This window comes from Saimiri boliviensis, chromosome 2 (genome assembly GCF_048565385.1).
Source record: "Saimiri boliviensis isolate mSaiBol1 chromosome 2, mSaiBol1.pri, whole genome shotgun sequence".
NCBI lineage: Eukaryota > Metazoa > Chordata > Mammalia > Primates > Cebidae > Saimiri > Saimiri boliviensis.
In genome coordinates, this window is record NC_133450.1 from 46,259,449 (window position 1) to 46,284,453 (window position 25,005).

At 46.0% G+C, this 25,005-nt stretch overlaps 1 protein-coding gene across 10 annotated transcripts in view; it reads right to left on the reverse strand.

Moving 5' to 3' along the window:
• Positions 1–25,005, reverse strand: part of SLC7A7 (solute carrier family 7 member 7) — a 48,164-nt gene that overhangs the window by 20,438 nt on the left and 2,721 nt on the right. For 2 of the 10 annotated variants that reach the window (XM_010335065.2, XM_010335070.2), the window contains exons 1-2: positions 19,806–19,826; positions 18,627–19,167 (exon numbers count right to left, since the gene is read on the reverse strand). In XM_010335065.2, coding sequence (XP_010333367.1) covers positions 18,627–19,167; positions 19,806–19,808 — 544 coding nt within the window. In that variant the 5' untranslated portion in view covers positions 19,809–19,826. Of the gene's footprint in view, positions 1–18,626; positions 19,168–19,805; positions 19,827–19,854; positions 19,941–20,870; positions 24,897–25,005 lie in introns of those variants that run through there. The other 8 variants (XM_074393211.1, XM_003924340.3, XM_074393215.1 and 5 more) reach the window with 7 other exon arrangements.

A 25,005-nucleotide genomic window follows, 5' to 3' on the forward strand; every position in this document is an offset into this window, starting at 1 on the left:
ATGAGCCACTGTGCCCGATCTGAATATCATTTTCTTAACACTCTAGATGATACCAATGCACAGCCAGGGTTAGGACCCACTGCTGCCCAGCTCCTTCCACAACCTCCTCTAGGCTACCTGCCCAGCTTCTTCTGAGGCAGAAAGAAAGAGAACAAAGAAAGGAAGAGACCAAGGATGAGCCCCAAAGGGCCTTGATGATGAAAGCAGCATAAAGGTCTACCCGCTTCAATGCTGGTCAAGGGTTTGTTCCAAAGTTCACAAAAAGCCCACACTAGAAAGAACCCAAGGCTCTGATGAAAGCCTATCTGTTGAGGTGAATATTGGCCATAAAAGGTAAATTTCTTCACCTCCGTCCTCAGATGGCTCTTAAGAAAAACCCTCTGAGATAGGTAACTAGCTTCCAAGTAGAAAATTCAAAGGGCAAAAGTCAGTTGGGGGGCCCAGCATCTGACTGTTCCACCTCATTAGCCACAAGTATATGAGATCAGTCATTCTGATACCAGGAGCTACACGAGGATACCTGGCCAAAGCTCTCAGACACACAGAGATCCGAAGTCCTTCATAGCCTACAGCAGCTCTGGCAGACTCAGAGTAAGCTGTTTGCCCTCTTCCCATAGCAGCCCTCAGCTCCCACCACCACCCTGAAAGGTAAAAGCATGAAGTACCCTTCTCAGCCAAGTTGAACCTGGAATCATATCTTCTGTTCATTCATTCAGCCAACATTTATTGAAGAACCTATTACATGCAATTCACTATGGCCACGTGTGCATGACACAAAGCATCTTTACCGGATCCCTAAAGAACAGTACTCTGTAAACGAAGAGCCCTGAACTGCCAGGTACTGCTGACTGACTGGAACAGGGGGCAGACTGAAGACACGTGTTGTTAAAAAAAAGTCCTAGTGTGACCTGAATGGCAAAACAACTAGGTCCCAGTGTGGGCAAGTGTAGGTAAGGCAAGAAGAGAAATATCCATCTGTGAACAGTGTGCCAAACACCTTGGCCCTGAGGAAAGGATAGGTGGGTGGAGCTGGACTTCTGGACACCTATCCCTGACTGTGCCAAGAGAAAAGTTCCACCTCTCTTGTAAAACAGGAAGAAAAGTCTCAGCCCTCTTTTCTGATCACTAAGCTATTATAAAGTAAAATTTAAACTGTTTTTAAGTCATCCAAAGGCAACAAATGGAAGGTAAAGTTTTCAGAAATAAATAAGATGCACATCATATGAATAAAGCTTGCAGTAATAGATACTATTTTTGATTAACAACTGTGTGCCAGGTCACTAGATACTTATACCTATCTTCTAATTTAATCTGACAGAGAGTGGGTTTTATTATCTTTATTTTGAGGTGACTAGCTCCAAAGACTATACTCATTCCACCACACCATATACCTCCCTAAATGTATGCAAGAATGTGCGAGTGGGAGTGGGAGTGGGATTATCTTCCCCTGTGGTAATGGAAAGACCAAGAACTACAGAGCACTGGGGCAGTCCACAAATTGCCCCAAAAAGTCAGAATAAGCAGCTTCAGGAGGTGCCATGTGTGCACTTCTCTGTTTCGGAAAAGCAACTATTGCTACTACCCTAGACAGGACAGAGAGGCTCCTTCAGAACTCAGAGTTCATTCATTCACTCATTCATCATTCATTCAGCAAGTATATATTGAATATCCACTGTGTTCCATGCCCTGTGCAGGCTCTGAGATTAAGAGCTGGTCTCCAGGCTTCACTGAAAAGTGGACATTGCAATTACAAGAATCAGGTGCTATGAAAGGCACTGACAGGCAACCTATCCAGCCACATGTCACTAGAGGAGTGACTGGGGTGCAGGCAAGCACCAGGATCACTGTTATGTGGACTGAGTGCATGGCAGCTCATGCTGGGTGGGGGAGGGGAAGCAATATTCCTGACAGAGAGGGCAATATGTGATTACCCTGACAATGAAATCAGCAGTAATGAAGTCACCCACCCATACAAAAAAACCTACGTAAGCAATAACCGGTAAATGATTTCAAGGTCTATTAGTAATACCAGACTATCTAGGGCTGCAGTTCAACAGGTCTAAAGGTAGACTATGCCTGCCAAAGGACCGTAAACCACTGGCAGGAGCAGAGATTCTGTGTTTGCTCTTTGGAAACTGTCATGGTTTGAACAGAAAAAGATGAAAATATGGTAGAAATATAGATCCTATCTCTATGAAGTAGTGACTCCATTCTACAGAAGAGGAAACTGAGGGCTGGGTGTGTTGGCTTACACCTGTAATCCCAGCACTTTGGGAGGCTGAGGCAGATACATCACCTGAGGTCAGGAGTTTGAGACCAGCCTGGCCAACATGGTAAAATTCTGTGTCTATTAAAAATACAAAAAATTGGCCGGGCGCGGTGGCTCAAGCCTGTAATCCCAGCACTTTGGGAAGCCGAGGTGGGTGGATCACGAGGTCAAGAGATCGAGACCATCCTGGTCAACATGGTGAAACCCTGTCTCTATTAAAAATACTAAAAATTAGCTGGGCATGGTGGCGCGTGCCTGTAATCCCAGCTACTCAGGAGGCTGAGGCAGGAGAATTGCCTGAACCCAGGAGGCGGAGGTTGCGGTGAGCTGAGATCGCGCCATTGCACTCCAGCCTGGGCAACAAGAGCGAAACTCCGTCTCAAAAAAAAAAAAATTTACAAAAAATTAGCCAGGCATGGTGGTTGGTGCCTATAATCCCAGCTACTTGGGAGGCTGAGGCAGAAGAATCACTTGAACCCAGGAAGTGGAGGTTGCAGTAAACTGAGATTATGCCATTGCACTCCAGCCTGGGCAACAAGGGTGAAACTCTGTCTTAAAAAAAAAAAAAAAAGAAAGGAAGAAGAAGAAGAAGAAGAAGGAGAAGGAGAAGGAGAAGGAGAAGGAGAAGAAGGAGAAGAAGGAGAAGAAGGAGAAGAAGGAGAAGAAGGAGAAGAAGGAGAAGAAGGAGAAGGAGAAGAAGGAGAAGAAGGAGAAGAAGGAGAAGAAGGAGAAGAAGGAGAAGGAGAAGGAGGAGAAGGAGAAGGAGAAGGAGAAGGAGAAGAAGAAGAAGAAGAAGAAGAAGAAGAAGAAGAAGAAGAAGAAGAAGAAGAAGAAGAAGAAGAAGAAGAAGAAGAAGAAGAAGAAGAGGAAACTGAGGCTAATAAATTTGACCTAGGATTAAATGAATCTGCCTGATTCCATGCTCTTCACCACCATGCACCAGTGCCTCCCAAAGGGACGAAGGTATCCCCTACACTGTTCAAGAAAAAGAAATCTGACTCGGGGTACCCAATCAATCCAGCCATAGAGAAGGCTTCATTGTAGGGTAAAGATATTTCATCAACTTTCCCAGAAACATACTTCAACCAACCTAAGGCAGACTTAACTTTTTTTCATACCACCGTCCCTCAACCTTGCTCCTTTCCTCCAACAACTACCTTCTGTGCTTTCAGAATCATTCATCTAAAGAGCAAATCTATATTCCTTCCCCTTCCCATCCCCACAATGCAGTCTGAGATGCTGCAACTCCTTCCTCTTCTACACTGGAAAAGTTTTCCTTTGACCCTCTGAGTTGCTAATTCCAACTTAACAGCTCCTCCAGAAAGGCTATTTTTGAGTGTAAACCCGTCATCTGTGGCATGCTGCCCTTGCTGTGTGCTCCTACCTTCCACATTAACTACACTGCATTAGAACAGTGTACATATGTCTCTCCCACCCATGAGAGCTGTGTGAGGGAAAAGACCGGATAATAGTTATCCTTGTACCCATGGGCAGAGTCCTGAACTAGCATATAGTAACAATATATTTTGCTGGGTGAATAAATGATATTTCTGAAGCCTGATTTCACCCTCACTGCCCTGAAATTTAATTGTCTTAGGAGAAAGCCCACATGGAAAGCCACTAATGACCTTCATATCAATAAATCCAGTCACCTATACTCAGTCTTTACCTAGCTTGACCTGTTAGCAGATTGGACACAGTTGGTCATTCATTCCTTCTTAATTCACTCCCTTCTACTCACCATCTCCCAGTTTTCCTCATATCTCTCTAGATCCTCCTTCTCCACCTTTTTACAGAATACCTATCCCTCAAATGTAGGTATTTCTCAGAATGCTGTTCTGAGCCCTTTTGTCCTCCCTTTCTACATCTTGTCCCATGGTCATCTCGTCTGTTCCTATGGTTTCTTTTTTTGCTTTGTTGTTGTTGTTGTTGTTGTTGAGACAGAGTCTTGCTCTGTCACCCAGGATGGAATGCAGTGGTGCTACTTCGGCTCACTGCAACCTCTGCCTCCTGGGTTCAAGTGATTCTCCAGTCTGATCTTGAACTCCTGACCTCAAGGGATCTGCCCACCTCGGCCTCCCAAAGTGCTGGGATCACAGGCATGAGCCACCATCCCAGCCTATTCCTATGGTTTCAATAACCTTGTATACAATGATGACTCCCAAAAGTATATTACCAGCCCAACTGTCATGGTTCCAGATACATATGAATATTCAACTACCTACTGGACATCACCAGGCACATCAAATTCAACATGTCCAAAACTGATTCCATCAATTTCTCCCAAACCTACTGCTCCTTCAGTGTTCCCCATACAAGTAACTGGCATCACCATCCACCCATTTATGCAAGCCAAAGACCTGGGCATGTTATTATCATCAACAACTTCCACCCATATCTACTCAACATCCAAGTCTTAACCAGTCTCCCCATCCCCAAAACATGACTCTACTCCAAGCCACCATCATTTCTCACTAGGATCATAGCAACAGCTTTCCACCTGTCTCCTGGCTTTCAATCCTGCATAGAACAACTAGAGTAATCGGCAAGGCATAGTGGCTCCTGCCTATAATCCCAGCACTTCGGGAGGCCAAGGCAGGCAGATCATAAGGTCAGGAGTTAGAGATCAGCCTAACCAACATGGTGAAACCCCATCTCTACTAAAAATACAAAAATTGGCCAGGTACGGTAGCTCACGCCTGTAATTCCAACACTATGGGAGACTGAGGAAGGCGGATCACAAGGTCAGTAGTTCCAGACCAGCCTGGCTAACATGGTGAACCCCATCTCTACTAAAAATACCAAAATTAGGCAGGTGTAGTGGCTGGCACCTGTAGTTCCAGCTACTCGGGAGGCTGAGCTACTTGAACCTAGGAGACAGAGGTTCCAGTGAGCTGAGATCACGCCACTGCACTCCAGCCTGGGTGACAGAACAAGACTCTGTCTCAAAAAAAGAAAAAAAAAAAAACTAATCTGTTTTAAAATCACAAATTCTAAAATCTAAATCACAAATGCCACTTTTTTGCTTTAAAGGCCTTAAGAGTTTTTTCATTGCCTCAGAAGAAAGCCCACCAAACTCCTTAATATGGTAGGTGCAATAGATTGCAGTTTTCAAAGATGTCTTAACATCTCCCATCCCATATTCCTTTCTTACAATGTGACTTTGACACTCTAACCATCAGGAGGCAGGGTCTGTGCCCCTCTTCTCGAAACTGAATGATCTGTGAATGCCTCTACCTGTGGAGCATGACAGAATTTACACCATGTAACTTCTGAGACTAGGTCATAAAAGGCAATGCAGCTTCCACTTTTGTTGCTAGAACACTCATTCTGGAAGCCTTCAGCTACCTGCATAAGCAGTCTGACTGCCCTGAAGTGACCATGCTGTAAGAAAGCTCAACGCAGTCCATGTGGAAAGACCACATGGAAAAGCTCTGACACAATTTGATAAGAAAAAGAAGGCCAGATACTCTGCATCTTTCTCAGCAACCCCTTTTCCAGCTCCTGTCATCATTTGACTTCAACCACATGAGGGACCCTGACCTAGATCTGTCCCACTAAGCCCTTCCCAAATTCCTAAGCCACAGAAATCATAAAAAATAAAATGAGGCTGGGTGCAGTGGCTCATGCCTGTAATCCCAGCACTTTGGGAGGCCAAAGAGAGCAAAGCATGGGGTCAGGAGCTCAAGACCAGCCTGGCCAACACGGTGAAACCCTGTCTCTACTAAAAATACAAAAATGGCCGCCAGGTATAGCCAGGCGCAGTGGCTCTCACCTGCAATTCCAGGACTTTGGGAGGCCACGGCAGGCAGATCATGAGGTCAAGAGATCAAGACAATCCTGGCCAACATGGTGAAACCCTATCTCTACTAAAAATACAAAAGTTAGCTGGGTGTGTCAGCAAGTGCCTGTAATCCCAGCTACTTGGGAGACTGAGGCAGGAGAATCAGAGAGATGGAGGTTGCAATGAGCCGAGATTGCGCCATGGCACTCTGGCCTGGGTGACAGAGTGAGACTCTGTCTCAAAAAAAAAAAAAAAATTAGCTGGGTGTGGTGGTGGGCGCCTGTAATCTCAGCTACTCAGGAGGCTGAGGCAGGAGAATTGCTTGAACCCAGGAGGCAGAGGTTGCCGTGAGCTGAGATCGTGCCACTGCACTCCAGCCTGGGTGACCAAGCAAGGCTCTGTCTAGATATAAAAAATAATATTTTTTGGCCGGGCGCGGTGGCTCAAGCCTGTAATCCCAGCACTTTGGGAGGCCGAGGCGGGTGGATCACGAGGTCAAGAGATCGAGACCATCCTGGTCAACATGGTGAAACCCCGTCTCTACCAAAAATACAAAAAATTAGCTGGGCATGGTAGCGCGTGCCTGTAATCCCAGCTACTCAGGAGGCTGAGGCAGGAGAATTGCCTGAACCCAGGAGGCAGAGGTTGCAGTGAGCCGAGATCGCGCCATTGCACTCCAGCCTGGGTAACAAGAGCGAAACTCCCTCTCATAAAAAAAAAAAAAAATAATAATAATAATAATAATAATAATATTTTTTAAAAATAAAATGACTATTGTTTTAAGACACTAAGTTTTAGATTATTTCTTTTAGCATAATAATAACTAGCACAGCTTATAAAGCTTTGAACAACCTATGCCTTGACCTCTATTTACCTCTGCAAGCCAACTCTCAACCTTTACTACCTGAAATTCAACAGCGCTGCCCACCCTGAACTCCTTTCAGTGCCTGAAAGGTGCCCTTCTTTCTTGCAATTAGGTTTTCATACATTCTGTTCTTGCTGCCTGGAATACTCCTCCACCCTTGAATACTCCTCTTCTACTTCTTCACCATTCAGGTATCAGCTAAAACTTCTACAGGAATGGTTTCTAAATGCCTAGGTTAAAACTGATTTCCTCCTGTGCCTTGTTCTACCTTGCAAATCAGAACACGATCACAATCCATTAAAACCCTGTATTGGGTTGCCCATCATGACCCCTGCATCCACCTATGCATGTACACGCACACAAAGTGCTCCAAAAAGACAGCGACAAGTGCAGGGAACGTGGCAAGCTCTTCACAAACACTTGTTGAATGCTCAATCTCCAACCCTAACTCTTTCCTAAATTCCAATGGGCATATCCACCTACTATGCTACAAATAAATTCCAAATTCAACATGCTCCCATCCTCCTCCTCCCAGTAAATGATACCACTGCCTGCAAGTTGCCCAAACCAGAAACCTCATCTCATCATTCAAAGAATATTTATTAAGGGCCAGGCACAGTAGGTGGCTCACGCCTGTAATCACAGCACTTTGGGAGGCTGAGGCAGGTAGATCACTTGAGCTCAGGAGTTGGAGACCAGCCTGGCCAACATGGTGAAACCCTGTCTCTAACTAAAAATACAAAAATTAGCCAGGCATGGTGGCATGTATCTGTAGTCCCAGCTACTCAGAAGGTTGAAGCAGGAGAATCCCTTGAACCCAGGAGGCAGAGGTTGCAGTGAGCCAAGATCTTGCCACTGTATTCCAGCCTGGGAGACAGAGCAAGACTCTTAAAACAGCAACAACAGCGCGTGCCTGTAGTCTCAGCTACTTGGGAGGCTGAGACAGGAGAATTGCCTGAACCCAGGAGGCCGAGGTTGTGGTGAGCTGAAATTGTGCCATTGCACTCCAGCCTGGGTAACAAGAGTGAAACTCCGTCTCCAAAAAAAAAAAAAACAGCAACAACAAAGAATATTTACCAAGCTTCTGTGTTTCCTTGCTACAGATACAGTGGATCATAGACAGGCACAGCTCTTCTGGCTCAAAACTTACAACATGGTGGAGGTTTTCCTTGACACTTCCTTCTCCGCCTCTCCCTTATACCTGACACTTTAATAGGTCTCACTGGTTGTTTGGATTATACCTTCTAAATTGCTCTCAGATCTATCCTTTCCTGTTCACCCCAACTGCCACCACCCTAGTGCAGGTTTTTGTCATTTCCTGCCTGGATTGCTACAAAAGCTTCCTAATAGTGTCTCTGCCTCCAGCCTTGTCCTGTAAGTTCCACCAAAGCTGTATCACTCCCTGTTTAAAATCCTTCAATGGCTCCGCATATGCTTTGGGTAAATTCTAAACCCCTATAAAGGTAAACCTTGTGTTCTAGCCCCTTGCCCATCTTGGCCCCCTCATATTCCACAATACCCCGTCCACCCCCACATCCTATACATTTTCTTCACCTTGTGCCTTTACATTGGCTTTCCCTGTGCCTAGAATGTCCTGCCCCGTTCTTCATTCAACAGATAATTATTGAGCACCCAGCAGATACCAAGCACTTTTCTACATGCTGGTGATTCAGCAGCGAGTAAAACAAAGTCCTTATTCTCATGATGTTTATATTCTAGAGGGAAAGAGAGACAAGTAAATAATTAATGTGTTGGCTGAGGCAGGCGGGTCATGAGATCAAGAGATCAAGACCAGCCAGGCGCGGTGGCTCACGCCTGTAATTCTAGCACTTTGGGAGGCCGAGATGGGTGGATCAGGAGGTCAGGAGTTCAAGACCAGCCTAGCCAAGATGGTGAAACCCCATCACTTAAAAAAAAAAAAAAAAAAAAAAAAAAAAAAAAAAAAAACAGATCAAGACCATTCTGGTCAACATGGTGAAACCTCATCTCTACCAAAAATATAAAAATTGCCGGGCGCGGTGGCTCACGCCTGTAATCCCAGCACTTTGGGAGGCCGAGGCGGGTGGATCACAAGGTCAAGAGATCGAGACCATCCTGGTCAACATGGTGAAACCCCGTCTCTACTAAAAATACAAAAAAATTAGCTGGGCATGGTGGCGCATGCCTGTAATCCCAGCTACTCAGGAGGCTGAGGCAGGAGAATTGCCTGAACCCAGGAGGCGGAGGTTGTGGTGAGCCAAGATTGCGCCATTGCACTCCAGCCTGGGTAACAAGAGCGAAACTCCGTCTCAAAATAAATAAATAAATAAATAAATAAATAAATAAAAATTAGCTGGGCATGGTGGCATGCACCTGTAGTCCCAGCTACTCAACAGGCTGAGGCAGGAGAATCGCTTGAACTGGGGAAGTGGAGGTTGCAGTGAGCCAAGATAGTGCCACTGCACTCCAGCCTGGCAACAGAGAAATCAGGTGGAGTACAGTCACACAGGCCATGGTAGAAACATGGGTGCTTCAGCTCAGCCTGCCTCCTTTCATCCTTCAGTGTGTTGATGCAGACATCATCCCCGAACAAGCCACTCTCCACCCCTGCAAGCACTTGACACATATACAAGTTTGAGTGACTTTGTTTGCCCAGCTTCCCCACCATACTGTGCATTCCCTGCAGGCAGGGGCTCCACCTTTCAGCTCCATGCTTTATAGAGTCCAACACATTCAGAAAATTTTTCTCAAATTATTCAAACAAAAATTATTCTTTTGTTCCAGTTCCATACCCTGCAAGCAACTTCCTGATTACTAGATTGGTTTCCCAGTTACTAGGGTACCAGGGAGGGGATGCCTTGATATTGAACACACATCTTCTGGTCATTAGAAATTACTCGTGTGGGAAGGGATTCCCTATTTAATAAATGGTGCTGGGAGAACTGGCTAGCCATATGCAGAAAATTGAAACTAGACCCCTTCCTTATACCTTATACAAAAATTAATTCAAGATGGATTAATGACTTAAATATAAAATCCAAAACTATAAAAACTCTAGGAAAAAATCTAGGGCTTTATAACAATACCATTCAGGACATAGGCACGGGCAAAGATTTCATGATGAAAATGCCAAAAGCAGTTGCAACAAAAGCAAAAATTGACAAATGGAATCTTATTAAACCAAAGAGCTTCTGCACAGCAAAAGAAACTACCTTCAGAGGGAGGCCAGGCACGGTGGCTCAAGCCTGTAATCCCAGCACTTTGGGAGGCCAAGACGGGTGGATCACGAGGTCAAGAGATCGAGACCATCCTGGTCAACATGGTGAAACCCCGTCTCTACTAAAAATACAAAAAATTAGCTGGGCATGGTGGTGCGTGCCTGTAATCCCAGCTACTCAGGAGGCTGAGGCAGGAGAATCACCTGAACCCAGGAGGCGGAGGCTGCAGTGAGCTGAGATCACGCCATTGCACTCCAGCCTGGGTAACAAGAGCGAAACTCCGTCTCAAAAAAAGAAAGAAAGAAAGAAAGATAGCCGGGCGCGGTGGCTCACGCCTGTAATCCCAGCACTTTGGGAGGCCGAGGCGGGTGGATCACAAGGTCAAGAGATCGAGACCATCCTGGTCAACATGGTGAAACCCCATCTCTACTAAAAAATACAAAAAAAATTAGCTGGGCATGGTGGCACGTGCCTGTAATCCCAGCTACTGAGGAGGCTGAGGCAGGAGAATTGCCTGAACCCAGGAGGCGGAGGTTGCGGTGAGCCGAGATCGTGCCATTGCACTCCAGCCTGGGTAACAAGAGCGAAACTCCATCTCAAAAAAAAAAGAAACTACCATCAGAGGGAAAAGACAACCTCTACAGAATGGGAGAAAATTTTTGCAATCTATTCATCTGACAAAGGTCTAATAACCAGAGTCTACAAGGAATTTAAACAAATTTACAAGAAAAAAAAAACCATTAAAAAGTGAGCAAAGGATATGAAAACAGACACTTCTCAAAAGAGGACATTCATGCAGCCAACAAACATATGAAAAGAAAAGAAGCCCAACATCACTGATCATTAGAGAAATGCAAATCAAAACCACAGTGAAAAACCACCTCGCATCAGTCAGAAAGGCAATTATTAAAAAGCCAATAAACAACCAATGCTGCCAAGGTTGAGGAGAAAAAGGAACGCTTTTACACCGTTGGTGGGAGTGTAAATTAGTTCAACCATTGTGGAAGACAGTGTGGCATCCCTCAAAGATCTAGAAGCCGAAATACCACTTGACCCAGCAATCCCATTACTGAGTATATTATACCCAAGAGATTATAAATCATTCCATTACAAAGATATATGTACACACATGTTCACTGCAGCACTATTCACAATAGCAAAGACGGAATCAACCCAAATGCCCATCAGTGAGATAAAGAAAATGTGATACAGGCTGGGCACAGTGGCTCATACTTATAATCCCAACACTTTGGGAGGCTAAGGCAGGTGGATCACGAGGTTAGGAGCTCAAGACCAGCCTGGCCAAGATGGCAAAACCCTGTCTGTACTAAAAATAAAAAAAAAAAATAGCCAAGCGTGGTGGCAGGCACAGTAATCCCAGCTGTAATCCCAGCTACTCAGGAGGCTGAGGCAGGAGAATCACTTGAACCGAGGTGGCAGAAGTTGCAGTGAGCCAAGATGGTACCACTGCACTCCAGCCTGGGTGACAGAGCAAGACTCTATCTCAAAAAAAAAAAAAAAAAAAAAGGTGCAGCAAGTAAGAAAATGTGGTACATATATAGCATGTAATACTATGCAGCCATAAAAAAGGAACAAGATCAAGTCCTTTGTAGGGACGTAGATGAAAGTTGGAAGCCATTATCCTCAGCAAACTAACGTAGGAACAGAAAACCAAACACCAAATGTTCGCACATATAAGTGGGAGCTGGTCGATGAGAACACACAGATACAGGTAGGAGAAGAGCACACACTAGGGCCTGTTGGTGGAGGTTGCAGGAGGGAGAGCTAATGGATGATAGGCTTAATACATAGGTGATGGGTTTATCTGTGAAGCAAACAATCATGGCACATATTTACCTATGTAACAAACCTGCACATCCTGTACATGTGCCCTGGAACTTAAAAGTAGAAGAAAAGTTAAATAAATAAAAATTTTAAAAAAAGAAATTACCTGGCCGGGCACAGTGGCTCACACCTGTAATCTCAGCTTTTTGGGAGACCAAGGTGGGCAGATCACAAGGTCAGGAGTTTGAGACCAGCCTGGACAACATGGTGAAACCCCGTCTCTACTAAAAATACACAAAGTAGCTGGGCTTGGTGGCACCTGCCTGTAATCGCAGCTACTCAGGAGCCTGGGGGAGGAGAATTACTTGAACTCGAGAAGCAGAGGTTGCAGTGAGCCAAAATTGAGCCATTGCACTCCAGCCTGGGTAACAGAGTAAGACTCTGTCTAAAAAAAAAAAAAAGAAAAGAAATTATCCATGTATGCTAATCAATAAACTGTACATACATGAATAAACTGGCATTATCATTCACACATCAACTTTTTTTTTTTTTTTTAATGAGGTCTTGCTCTGTTGCCTAGACTAGAGTGCAGTGGTGCAATCTCAGCTCACTGCAGCCTCCACCTCCCAGGTTCAAGCAATTCTCCCATCTCAGCCTCCCGAGTAGCTAGGATTACAGGTGCACCACCACGCCTGGCTAATTTTTGTATTTTTAGTAGAGACAGGGTTTTACAATGTTGGCCAGGCTGGTCCCAAACTCCTGACCTCAGGTGACCCACCCTCCTCAGCACCCCAAAGTGCTGGTATTACAGGCATGAGCCATCACGCCTGGCCACATCAACCTCTTTTTTAGATAAGTATGACTCAACTGATGGGAAAATGACCCAACTCTGTGTCATGACACCCAAGGAAGGCACTGCTCATGGAAGGGCCACAAGAGTAGCCCAGCAGAAGACTTGAATGCTCCCTCGACCTCATACTCAGCCCACCTTCCCTATTTCAGATGGCAGCCCTGTCACCCACCCTGTTCAAGCTCAAACTGCTAGCTTCACCTCTGAGAGCTTCCACACCCCCCACACCCAGAACATATGGGGAATAGAGTGTACATGAAGGATTATGTGATATGAGGAGGCCAAAGTGGCGAAAGCACAAGGCATACCTTCCTAGGAGTTTAGATTTTATCCTAAAGCATATGAGGAGCCACTGGAGGATTTTAAACAGGGGAGCAACATACTGGGGTGAAAACCTATGGGCAAGGCTGGAGGCAGAGCTTCACCTCTGAGAGTGCCCACATCCCCAGCAAAAAGTCCTTGAAAGTTCCTCAGTTAACTATTTCTTTATCCATACCCTCATCTCTATTCCCAAGGCCACTCCACAGTACAGATCTTCATCACCCTTCACATGGACTCAGGTTTCAGCTCTCTAAACCAGTCTCCCCACCGTCTGTCTCTCTCTTGCTCTTTCCAAAAACATTCTCCACGTGCCCACTAGAGTTCTCCTTTTTAACTAAGTCTGATCATTTCACTAGTCCCCACACCCCTGTTTAAAATCAGTAGCTTTGACCGGGCGCGGTGGCTCAAGCCTGTAATCCCAGCACTTTGGGAAGCCGAGGCGGGTGGATCACGAGGTCAAGAGATCGAGATCATCCTGGTCAACATGGTGAAACCCCGTCTCTACTAAAAATACAAAAAATTAGCTGGGCATGGCGGTGTGTGCCTATAATCCCAGCTACTCAGGAGGCTGAGGCAGGAGAATTGCCTGAACCCAGGAGGCGGAGGTTGCGGTGAGCCGAGATCGCGCCATTGCACTCCAGCCTGGGCAACAAGAGCAAAACTCCGTCTCAAAAAAAAAAAAAAAAAAAAAAAAAATCAGTAGCTTTGTAGCTCCCACCTGTAATTCTAGCTACTCATGAGGTAGGAGGATCACCTGAGGCCAGGAGTTGGAGGCCGCAGTGAGCAATAACTGCACCACTGCACTCCCGCCTGGACGACAGAGCAAGAACCCATCTCTAAAAATATAAAGATAAACAATAGCTTCCCCCTATCTTTGAGATAAAGTCCAACCTGATTATAAAACCCACCTCACCTAGTGCTGTCTCCTCACCCTTTTCCCACCCCACATTCCAACTATACCAATGATCTGGAATTCTCTGATCATTCTGTGCCTTTTTGCACCTCCATACCTTTGCACATGCAGTCTCCTGTGAGAAAGGTCACAGAAGACAGCTATATGTATTTTCAAAATTCAACTCAGACACCATGTTCTCTGTGGTACTTTCCTAAGCTCTCCTCCCTACAAAAATAAAGTGACCCCATTTAGGTCAGGCATGGTAGCTCATGTTTGTTCTCCCAGCACTTTGAGAGGCTGAGGTGGGTGGTTCACCTGAGGTCAGGGGTTCAAGACCAGCCTGGCCAACACAGTAAAACACCATCGCTACTAAACACACAAAAATTAGCCAGGCATGGTGGCACATGCCTGTAATCCCAGCTACTGGGGAGGCTGAGGCAGGAGAATTGCTTGAACCAGGGACACAGAGGTTGCAGTGAGGCAAGATCGCACCACTGCACTCCAGCCTGGGTGACAAGAGTGCATCTTTGTCTTGAAAAAAAAAAAAAGTGGTCCCATTTGCCTCTATCACTGCACTAATTACATTGCATGACAATTGTTTGTTAACATGTCTGTCTCCTTCCTGGACTGTGAATTATTAAATGGCGAGGGCCAGACATCATTCTTGTTCCCCAGCGCTAAGTAAAATATCTAGCACATAACATGCCCTAATTAAAGGTTTTCCAAGGGAGAGAATGTATGAAAGCTCTAAATTAAAGCCCTTCTGTTGCTAAATCTAAAGATTCTGCCTAAGTTCTCACTTAGGCCAACTGGAATGTTCTCGTAGGTCCCAGCATCTGACTTGTGTTAGGTGCTTATTAAACAGTGCCTGCAAAAAAAAAAAAAAAAAAAAAAAAAAAAACAGTGCCTGAAGGCCGTGCACAGTGGCTCATGCCTATAATCCTAGCACTTTGGGAGGTCAAGGCAGGCAGATTGCTAGAGCTCAGGAGTTTGAGGCCAGCCTGGGCAACATAGCGAGACCTCATCTCTATTTTAAAAAAAATTGAAAAAACAAAAACAAAACAGTGGCTGAAGTAATAAACCCATGGATCATATGTCACTTAATTCTTAGTCTTGGTTGCCCTTCTGAACCTTCTTTAGATTTCTATGTACCTCTGAACAGAAACAAAGTCCAGAACAAAGTCCAGGTATTACTTATGTAGTAATATCTCATTTATCTAAATGTAACTGCTTCAAATGAAGCCAAGAAGCAGGAAGAGAAACAGGACTATAAGTGGCCAAGAAAATAGTAATTCTAAACATAATCAATACCTTATACTTGAGTCATAATTTATGTTTTCACTGAATCTTATTCCATTCTCACAATAGCCCGGAATTAAACAGTCACTGCATCTAACTCCAGGTCACACAGCTACTGAGCCCAACCTCCAATGCAAGTGTGTACACAAGTGGTGTGCACCTTTCACTCTACCAGAGTTCTCTCACACCTGTGCACAAAACTCCATGCCTTTTACTCACTGAAGAGCTCTGCATACTAACCATAACTGTGGCTACTTTGAATGTATTCTTAAAAGGATAGCCAGGCGCGGTGGCTCATGCCAGTAATCCCAGCACTTTGGGAGGTCGAGGTAGGTGGATCACGAGGTCAAGAGATCGAGACCATCCTGGTCAACATGGTGAAACCCCGCCTCTACTAAAAATACAAAAAATCAGCTGGACATGGTGACGCATGCCTGTAATCCCAGCTACTCAGGAGGCTGAGGCAGGAGAATTGCCTGAACCCAGGAGGCGGAGGTTGCAATGAGCTGAGATCGGGCCATTGCACTCCAGCCTGGGTAATAAGAGCAAAACTCTGTCTCAAAAAAAAAAAAAAAAAAAAAAAGGATGCACAGGCACATGAATGTGTACATGGGTGAATGAGGGTTTCAACGTGTACATCTCTATACCCAAATTAGAAGCAGAAAATTGGCCGGGTGCAGCAGCTCACGCCTGTAATCCCAACAATTTGGGATGCAGAGGCAGGTGGATCACCTGAGGTCAGGAGTTTGAGACCAGACTGGCTAACACAGTGAAACCCTCATCTCTACTAAAAATACAAAAATTAGTTGGATGCCGTGGTGGACGCCTGTAATCCCAGCTACTTGGGAGGCTGAGGCAGAAGAATCACTTGAACCTGGGAGGCAGAGGTTGCAGTGAGCCAAGATCGCACCATTACACTCCAGCCTGGGCAACAGAGCAAGACACCGTCTCAAATAAATAAATAAATAAATAATATTACTTAGATGGAATGATCCTTCTCTGCACATGATATATAAATATATACCCACATTTGAGGGTGCTTCAAGACCAATAGATCCTAAAATTAGTTTTGCCAGTTAGCAACCTACCAGATCATCTGCAAGCGATGCAAGAGAAATCACGGATCACATTTCAGACCTCAGTGGAAAACTCCCTTCTTGCAACACAAGGCAGTGCCTTCCACTCCTCCCTGACTATGGCCGTGAATGACAAATATCCCATACACAGAGATGAGTCCAAGCCAGACATATGGACACACAAAACACCAGGAGGACCCCACAGAAGACAGCCAGTTCTCTACACAACCGTAGAATAAGGGAAGCTGAAGAGGAAGTTGAGGAGTAAATGGGGCAATACAGAAACTGAAAGAGAAAAGGACATGAGCTGATTGGAGAGGGGTGAGCCAATGAGCAATTGTACCTGGTGCAAAATTCCTGTGCCCCAACTGCTAGGGCAGCCGCCCCTCAAACTGACAGAATGTCTGAGCTTCTTCACAGTTGTGTGGTGGAAGGCATCTCTAACGCCCTAGGATCTCCCAGGTTGGAAGGGCATTTTTCAATAGAGGCATCTGAGGGATGGGGCTGTGAAGAATCACCATCTCGGCACCTCCAATGGCTTTACTGATGTACAGATTTAAATAATATTTTATTTATGAGATGGAGAAAAAGCCAAGGTAGATTGAAATGACAGTATTAAGAATCTAGCCAACAGAAGCAGGTGCAGTGGTTCACGTGCATAACCCCAACACTTTGGGAAGCTGAGGCAGGCAGATCACTTGAGGTCAGGTGTTCAAGACCAGCCTGGCCAATACAGTTAAACACTGTCTCCACTAACAATACAAAAAAATTAGCTGGGCATGGTGGCATATGCCTGTAATTCCAGCCACTAGAGCAGTTGAGGCAGGAGAATCATTTGAACCTAGAAGATGAAGGTTGCAATGAGCCGAGATCATGCTACTCCAGCCTGGGTGACAGAGTGACTCCATCTCAAAAAAAAAAAAAAAAAAAAAAAAAAAAAAAAGAAGAAAAATCTAGCCTACACAAATACTCATGCAAGTACAAAAGGATATTCACTGGAGCATTATCTGTAAGACTGAGAAACTGGAACCAACATACATGGCCATTAACAGAGAACTAGCTAGGTCAATAAACTACTATACATCCTTAAAATTAACATGGAATAACATGAAGCATTTTTAAAAAGTAGATCTGTAAATAGAAAGTCACTGATAATGCTAGGAGGAAAAGCACACTGTAGAATTTTATGTAGACTAATATGATCTCATTTTTCTAAAAGAACAAAACTATATCTCCTTTTTTTTTTTTTTTTTTGAGGTGGAATCTTGCTCTTGTCACCCAGGCTGGAGTACAATAGCTTGGTCTCGGTTCTTTGCAACCTCCACCTCCTGGGTTCACGCAATTCTCTTGCCTCAACCACCCAAGGAGCTAGAATTACAGGCATGCACCACCATGCCCAGCAATTTTTTTTTTTTTTTTTTTTTTTTTCGTACAGACGGGGTTTCACCATGTTAGCCAGGTTGGTCTCAAGCTCCTGACCTCAGGTGACCCACTCGCCTCAACCTGCGTAAGTGCTGGGATTACAGGCATGAGCCACCATGCCCTGACAAAACTACATCTCTTGAAAGAACAAGAGAAAAAAAAAATCAGTGTGTCTGTAGTCTCTGCTATTCAGGAGGCTGAGGCAGAGGATAACTTAAGCCTAGAAGTTCGAAGCTGAAGTGAGGTATGATCACACCACTGCACTCCAGTCTGGGTGACAGAGCAAAACACCTGTCTCTTAAAAAAAAAAAAAAAAATCAGGAAAAATATGCAAACTGCTAATAGTGCTTACCATGAGAAGTTGGGGTAAAGGTGAGTGTTACTGTTTGAATTTTCACACAAAGCATACATTAATTTTAACTATATATATGTGTGTGTTGTCAGAGGCATTCCTTCCCATCTACTTCTTTTTTTTTTTTTTTTTTTTTTTTTGAGACAGAGTTTCACTCTTGTTACCCAGGCTGGAGTGCAATGGCGCGATCTCGGCTCACCGCAACCTCCGCCTCCTGGGATCAGGCAATTCTCCTGCCTCAGCCTCCTGAGTAGCTGGGATTACAGGCACGTGCCACCATGCCCAGCTAATTTTTTGTATTTTTAGTAGAGACGGGGTTTCACCATGTTGACCAGGATGGTCTCGATCTCTCGACCTCGTGATCCACCCGCCTCGGCCTCCCAAAGTGCTGGGATTACAAGCTTGAGCCACCGCGCCCGGCCTCCCATCTACTTCTTACTCCCAGACTGCACTCACATCCCAGCCTCTGCCCAGCCCTCCACCCACCACCTTCTGTCCCAGTCCCACTTACAGATGCAGGCAGCAGCCAGCAGGCGGCTGGCAGCATAGGGGGCGAAGCAGCTTGGGAAGAAAGGCTGTACCATGTAGTTGGCAAAGGTGATGGCAATGATGGCCTGGCTGGTGGGCTCAATGATGAGCAGGGAGGTCCAGAGTCTGATGAAGGCAAGGAATCCTCCAAAGGCCTCCAGGATGTAGGCATAGCTGGCCCCAGATTTCTTAATGGTGGTGCCCAGTTCTGCATAACAAAGGGCCCCAAAGACGGAGAAGAGGCCCCCAACAGCCCAGATGACCAGAGAGAGACCAAAGGAGGCACTGTACAGGAGGACACCCTTGGGGGAAACAAAGATGCCCGAGCCGATCATGTTCCCCACAATCAGGCACACGCCGTTAAGCAGTGAGATCTCCTTCTTCAGCTTTACCTGCTCGGGCCCTGGGCTGCCCCCATCACCCAAAGGGGAGGTTTCCACCTCATGCTGGGAGCCCACTTCATACTCAGTGCTGTCAACCATGGTGGAGGAAAGAAAAGCCTTCACCAGCTTCCTGGCATTGCCCTTTAAGGAAAAAGATGATGCTATATGTTAGGTAGTTGGCAATTACATAGAACCTCTACCTGCCTCCAACACAGGCTAATATAGGCAGCCCACCCACCACTGCTGAGCCCTCCAAATAACCTTTTCTCCAGCGCGCTCATCAACTTGAAAATTTTTTTCTTGGGACAAAGTCAACTCTGTCGCCCAGGCCGGAGTGCAATAATGCGATCTGGGCTCACTGTAACCTCTACCTCCCAGGTTCAAGCAATTCTCTGCCTCAGCTCCCAAGTACCTGGGATTACAGGCACCTGCCACCATACCTGGCTAATTTTTATATTTTTAGTAGAGACAGGGTTTCACCATCTTGGTCAGGCTGGTCTTGAACTCCTGACCTCATGATCCACCCGCCTTGGCCTCTCAAAGCCCAAAGTCCTGGGATTACAGGTGTGAGCCACCAAGTTGCACTTCTTTTTTTTGAGACGGAATTTTGTTCTTGTTGCCCAGGCTGGAGTGCAATGGAGGGATCTCAGCTCACTGCAACCTCTACCTCCCGGGTTTAAGCAATACTCCTGCCTCAGCCTCCAGAGCAGCTGGGATTATAGGCATGAACCACCACTCCTGTCTAATCTTTTGTATTTTTAGTAGAAATGGGGTTTCACCATGTTAGCCAGGCTGGTCTTGAACTCCTGACCTCAGGTATCCGCCTACCTGGGCCTCCCAAAGTGCTGAGATTACAGGCGTGAGCCACCTCGCCTGGCCCTCCAACTTGAATTTTTTTTTCTTCTTTCTTGACCCTTCAGGTGAAAGCAACCAATTTGAATTTGTAAGAGAAGGCACTCATTCCCCAGAGAGAAAGCATCTGTCTCTCATCATTAGGATATTGCTGCCCACCCAACTCACCAAACAGAAAACTAAATCTTGGTTCTCTTTGAGCCTGCTATGATACAAAACAGGCATGGGGGCAATGTGGCAGCTCCCAGAAAAGAATCATAATGGCTTGAGCCTGAGTTTTCAGCCTTATACAAAACCCATCTTCCCTCCAATTTCAGCTTCAGCAATCACCTGTGCTGAGATACAACATTAGGAATCAACCTTACAAGCAACTAATCTGTGGGAGCGCCTCACAACCTACTCTTTTTCCCAAGGACTCTACGTGTGACAAACCTAAAACCTTTAGAAATCTGCTGGAAACCCACAACCATCCTCCTGCCCAAGGAGCATCCCTTAACGCTTAGCTGGAGTGTTCAGTCCTGGCAAAGCCCAAGTAGACCCACCTCACCCTGAAAGAAGACCAGTTATTATCTTTTCCTTGCTTTTCCTTTCCCAGATACCTTTTCCAGTCTCTGGTATTCCAAGCCTCCTGCTATCAGATCCCTCACATCAGCATTGTTAAATCACCCAAAAAAGTGTGAATGAGAGAAAGGTGATCCAATGTACAGCGAAACCTAGAGATGATTGGAAGCAGCTGATAGCCATTCCCTAACCCAGAGTTGCTGCTGGAAAGACACCACCCAAAGCCAATGCAGGCACACAGCTGTAGCCAGGCAGCACATGCTGGAAAACACCGAGCAGGAGGAAGCTGAGAAGAAAACAGGAGAGGCTAGTCAAGCAATGGAGAGATATTAGGGCGAGGCACTCAGGAGACGAAGCGATTAGACACTGCACAGCAGCAAAGAGGAGGGTAAGCAAGGTGAGCAGGAATGAGAGGAGAGGGTGGAACGCACACTCACTCCTTGGTCCTGGATATAAGCAGGTTCTCACAGCAGTGCCAGCAGCAGTGAGGGAGAGAAATGCCTTCCAGGATCTGTGGTCAGACGCTCCTCCTTTCCAGCCAGCAGTAAAAGGGAAGGTCAAACAAAATGCCTATGGATTTAAGCAAGAAGGGTGGAGGAGGCGAGGCAGCCCACAGAGGAAGAGATGAGGGAGGGGGAAAGGAGTATTAAGCAACCATCTGGGTCCAAGGTTCACTGACCCTTCACATCTGCAAAAGGGGCAGCTAGGAGCTCTTGGCTCAGCACTTTCTGTGATAAGAAGGCGCTCTCTCAGGAATCTCCTTTGTCAGCTATGCTCTGGGACTGGGGGCCCAGAAGAAAGGACAGTCAGCTGGATACAGTTTCTGTAGCCCTGAGGAAACTGTCCCAGGCCAGTTAGCTGAGGACAGGGCAGTAGCTGGGAAGGAACACACAGCACTCACTCTCTGTGTGTGTGTGTGCGTGTGTTCTCCATGCCCCACCCTAGCCTCTCTTCTCTCTCACCCCAAACATTTAAGAAAGGGAGGAAGGTTGCACAGTGTGACACAAAGGCTTGTTCCCATGCTGAGATTACAGGAAGTGTGACTGGGCATTCTAAGAGAACTCTGCACACTTCCCTATGCAAAGAGAGACTGGGGGGTTTGCCTCCAAACCTGAGCCACTACCTCAAAGCCTGAGCCTCAGACTACTTAAAAAGGAACACACTCAGGCCTGGCGCTGTGGCTCACGCCTGTAATCCCAACACTTTGGGAGGCTGAGGTGGGTGGATCACCTGAGGTCAGGAGTTCAAGCCAGCCTGGCCATCATGGTGAAACCCCATCTTAAAAAAAAAAAAAAAGAAGAAGAAGAAACACAGTCAAGAGATCAAATCTCCAACTGCATCCCCACCAGACCCATGTGCCCTTTCATCCTTGAGAAAACATACCAAGATCTTTGGGATGAGCATAAATTCCTATAAACACCTTTCCCAAATACAAGGCTACTCTGCTTTCCTAAAAATACAAGGAAATCAGATTTCACTGAATTCCGTTGGACAGATAGGCCCAGAACAGGCAGAAGAAGCTGAGCATTTTTTTTGAAATCACATAGTTTATTCTGTGTTTATTCTTTACTATCTTGTTTACTTTAAATCTGATATTCTACGTCTCTTTTACCAACAGAAATAGACCCTATCCATTCCGAAATCCAACTGTCAGTCCCTTCTCACACCTGTTCTAATCCTCTTTAGTTATTCTACAACCAGAGAATAGAGATCTAAATATCTCTGAGACATCTCTACCCTACATCCCTCCATTCTAGCTCTTTAAACTTTTTAATGAGGAGGAGGATTCTGGTGTTAGCCTTCCCAGAGATCATGCTTCTCCCAAGACAGGCTCACAATGATCTGAAATCCTTCTGGAGGAAATTATCCTTTTCTCCAAAATGCTTCTGTAATAGTAATTGCTACTGAGCACTACCCAGACATACTGCTAAGCACTTAAGCACATTATCTCATGGAACCACCAGAGTTCATACACTCTTAATCACTCAGTTATACTATCTCTCCATCTCCCCATCCCCTGACCTGCCCTAGTCTCTAGGCCTTCCTCTTATATTATTTTTTTGAGACAGGGTCTTACTCTGCCACCCAGGCTGGAGTGCAGTGGCACAATCTCAACTCACTGTAACCTCCACCTCCTGGTTCAAGCGATTCTCATGCATCAGCCTCCCGAGTAACTAGGATTACACGTGGCCAATATTCGTGTTTTTATTTTAGTATTTTTATTTTATTTTATTTTTATTTTGAGACAGAATCTCACCCTGTCACCCAGGCTGAGTGCAGTGGCATGATCTCTACTCACTGCAACTTTCGCCTCCCAGGTTCAAGCAGTTCTCCTACCTCAGCCTCCCAAGTAGCTGGGATTACAGCTACACACCACTACACCCAACTAATTTATTGTATTTTTAGTAGAGTTGGGGTTTCACCATGTTGACCAGGATGGTCTTGAACTCCTAAACTCAGGCAATCCACCCACTTCAGCCTCCCCAAGTGCTAGAATTACAGCTATTACAAGCATAAGCTACCATGCCTGGCCTAATTTTTGCATTTTTAAGAGACAGGATTTCGCCATGTTGGCCAGCCCAGTCTTGAACTCCTGACCTCAAGTGATCCACCTGCTTCTGCCTCCAAAGCAATGGGATTACAGGCGTGAGTCACCAAGCCCAGCCGATGGGAATTATCTATATGAATTACCTGGGGGAAGATGTAATCAGACTAGATTAAAAAGAAAGCCTCTGTCATCCTTCAGCCTATAGCCTGGACTAAAGGCTCCAGCAAAGTTTGTTCATCTCCTTCCTGGCTGCCCCTCCCCTTTCTCATTCTTTGCAGGGGTAAGAGGGGATTACAAATCCTCTTGGCAGTGCTGCTATTGCTAGGGTGCCCACTTCTAAAGCAAACAAAAACACACACAAACACACCGCCATGCTTGCCCTTTTAAGACCAAATTCACTGGCACCAAGGGGTGGGCATGTGTCTTAATATGATGTAAGAGAAAGGAAGGAAGGAGTGACAAAGGAAGGGAAAACTGTGACAGGGAATGGGGAGAGAAGTGTACAAGGTTTCGTTCCTGATTGGTAGCATCTAAAAAGTGAAGTCCTTTGGCCGGGCACGGTGGCTCAAGCCTGTAATCCCAGCACTTTGGGAGGCCGAGGCGGGTGGATCACGAGGTCGAGAGATCGAGACCATCCTGGTCAACAAGGTGAAACGCCGTCTCTACTAAAAACACACACAAAAAAAAATTAGCTGGGCATGGTGGCTCGTGCCTGTAATCCCAGCTACTCAGGAGGCTGAGGCAGGAGAATTGCCTGAACCCAGGAGGCGGAGGTTGCGGTGAGCTGAGATTGCGCCATTGCACTCCAGCCTGGGTAACAAGAGCAAAACTCCGTCTCAAAAAAAAAAAAAAAGTGAAGTCCTCTCCATGGAATCTTGAGACAGAAATCTGCTAGGGGTAAAACCCACATTCCAACAAACAGCACACCCTAGTGGTAGCACCAGGAAGTACTATGTGTAGACTAACCTACTTCAGTCTGCCCATGCAAACTAGGCAAGAGAGGCTGCCATTCATGGAGATTTTGAACCCTGCCCCCTTCTTTTTTCAACCACTATCTAGCACCCTGCACAAGAAGGCACCATCTTTGGCAGCTCGCATTTCTCCCTAAGACCCTGGGTCTTGGGGTAATGCTTCCACCATTCAGACCACCTGGGACCAGCAGCACCGATAGGCTCTCCCAAAGGGGCTCTTCTACCCCAGGTTTTTGTTTTTTGGTTTTTGTTTTTTTTCTTTTTTGCCCCCAAGACAGAGTTTTGTTTTATCCCCCAGGCCGGAGTGCAGTGGCGCGAGCTCTGCTCACTGCAACCTCTGCCTCCTGGGTTCAAGTGATTCTCCTGCCTCAGCCTCCTGAGTAGCTGGGATTACAGGTGCCCACCAGTACGCCAGCTAATTTTTGTATTTTTAGTAGAGACAGGGGTTTCACCATGTTGGTCAGGCTGGTCTTGAACGCCTGACCTCATGATCTGCCCACTTCAGCCTCCCAAAATGCTGGGATTACAGGTGTGAGCCACTGTGCCTGGCCTACCCCAAGTTTTACATGAGAAACCTTGTAAGATAACAGCAGCCCTTGTCATCTTTCCCTGTCTGAGATGCATTCATCTCTGAGGACCCAGTAAAGATTACAGAACAACACTCTCATCCTACAGGCTGTGGAAGAAATTTGATTCAGAAACAGGCAGCAGGGTACCCAGTATGCAATGCCTGCAGTGCCGGGCAGAGCAGCCAGTGGAACCCCTCACCCTAACCTCACCCCCAAATGGCAACAACAAAACACACTTCCTCCAGGTGCTAGCACATAATTTGGGGTCTTGGCTCCTCAGCCAAGCTCAGGGAACTACTGTAAGAACACACTTACTCTCCCAGAGACCCTATGTCTCTTCCTGGCTCCAACCAGTCTGTGCTGCCTCCCCTAACAACAGAAACAGAAAACAGATACACTCTGGCGTGACTGGATTTCCCCATCACTCCAAGTTAGCTCAGCCCCTCCCACCCTAGTTCTCTGTTTGTCTTTCTATATT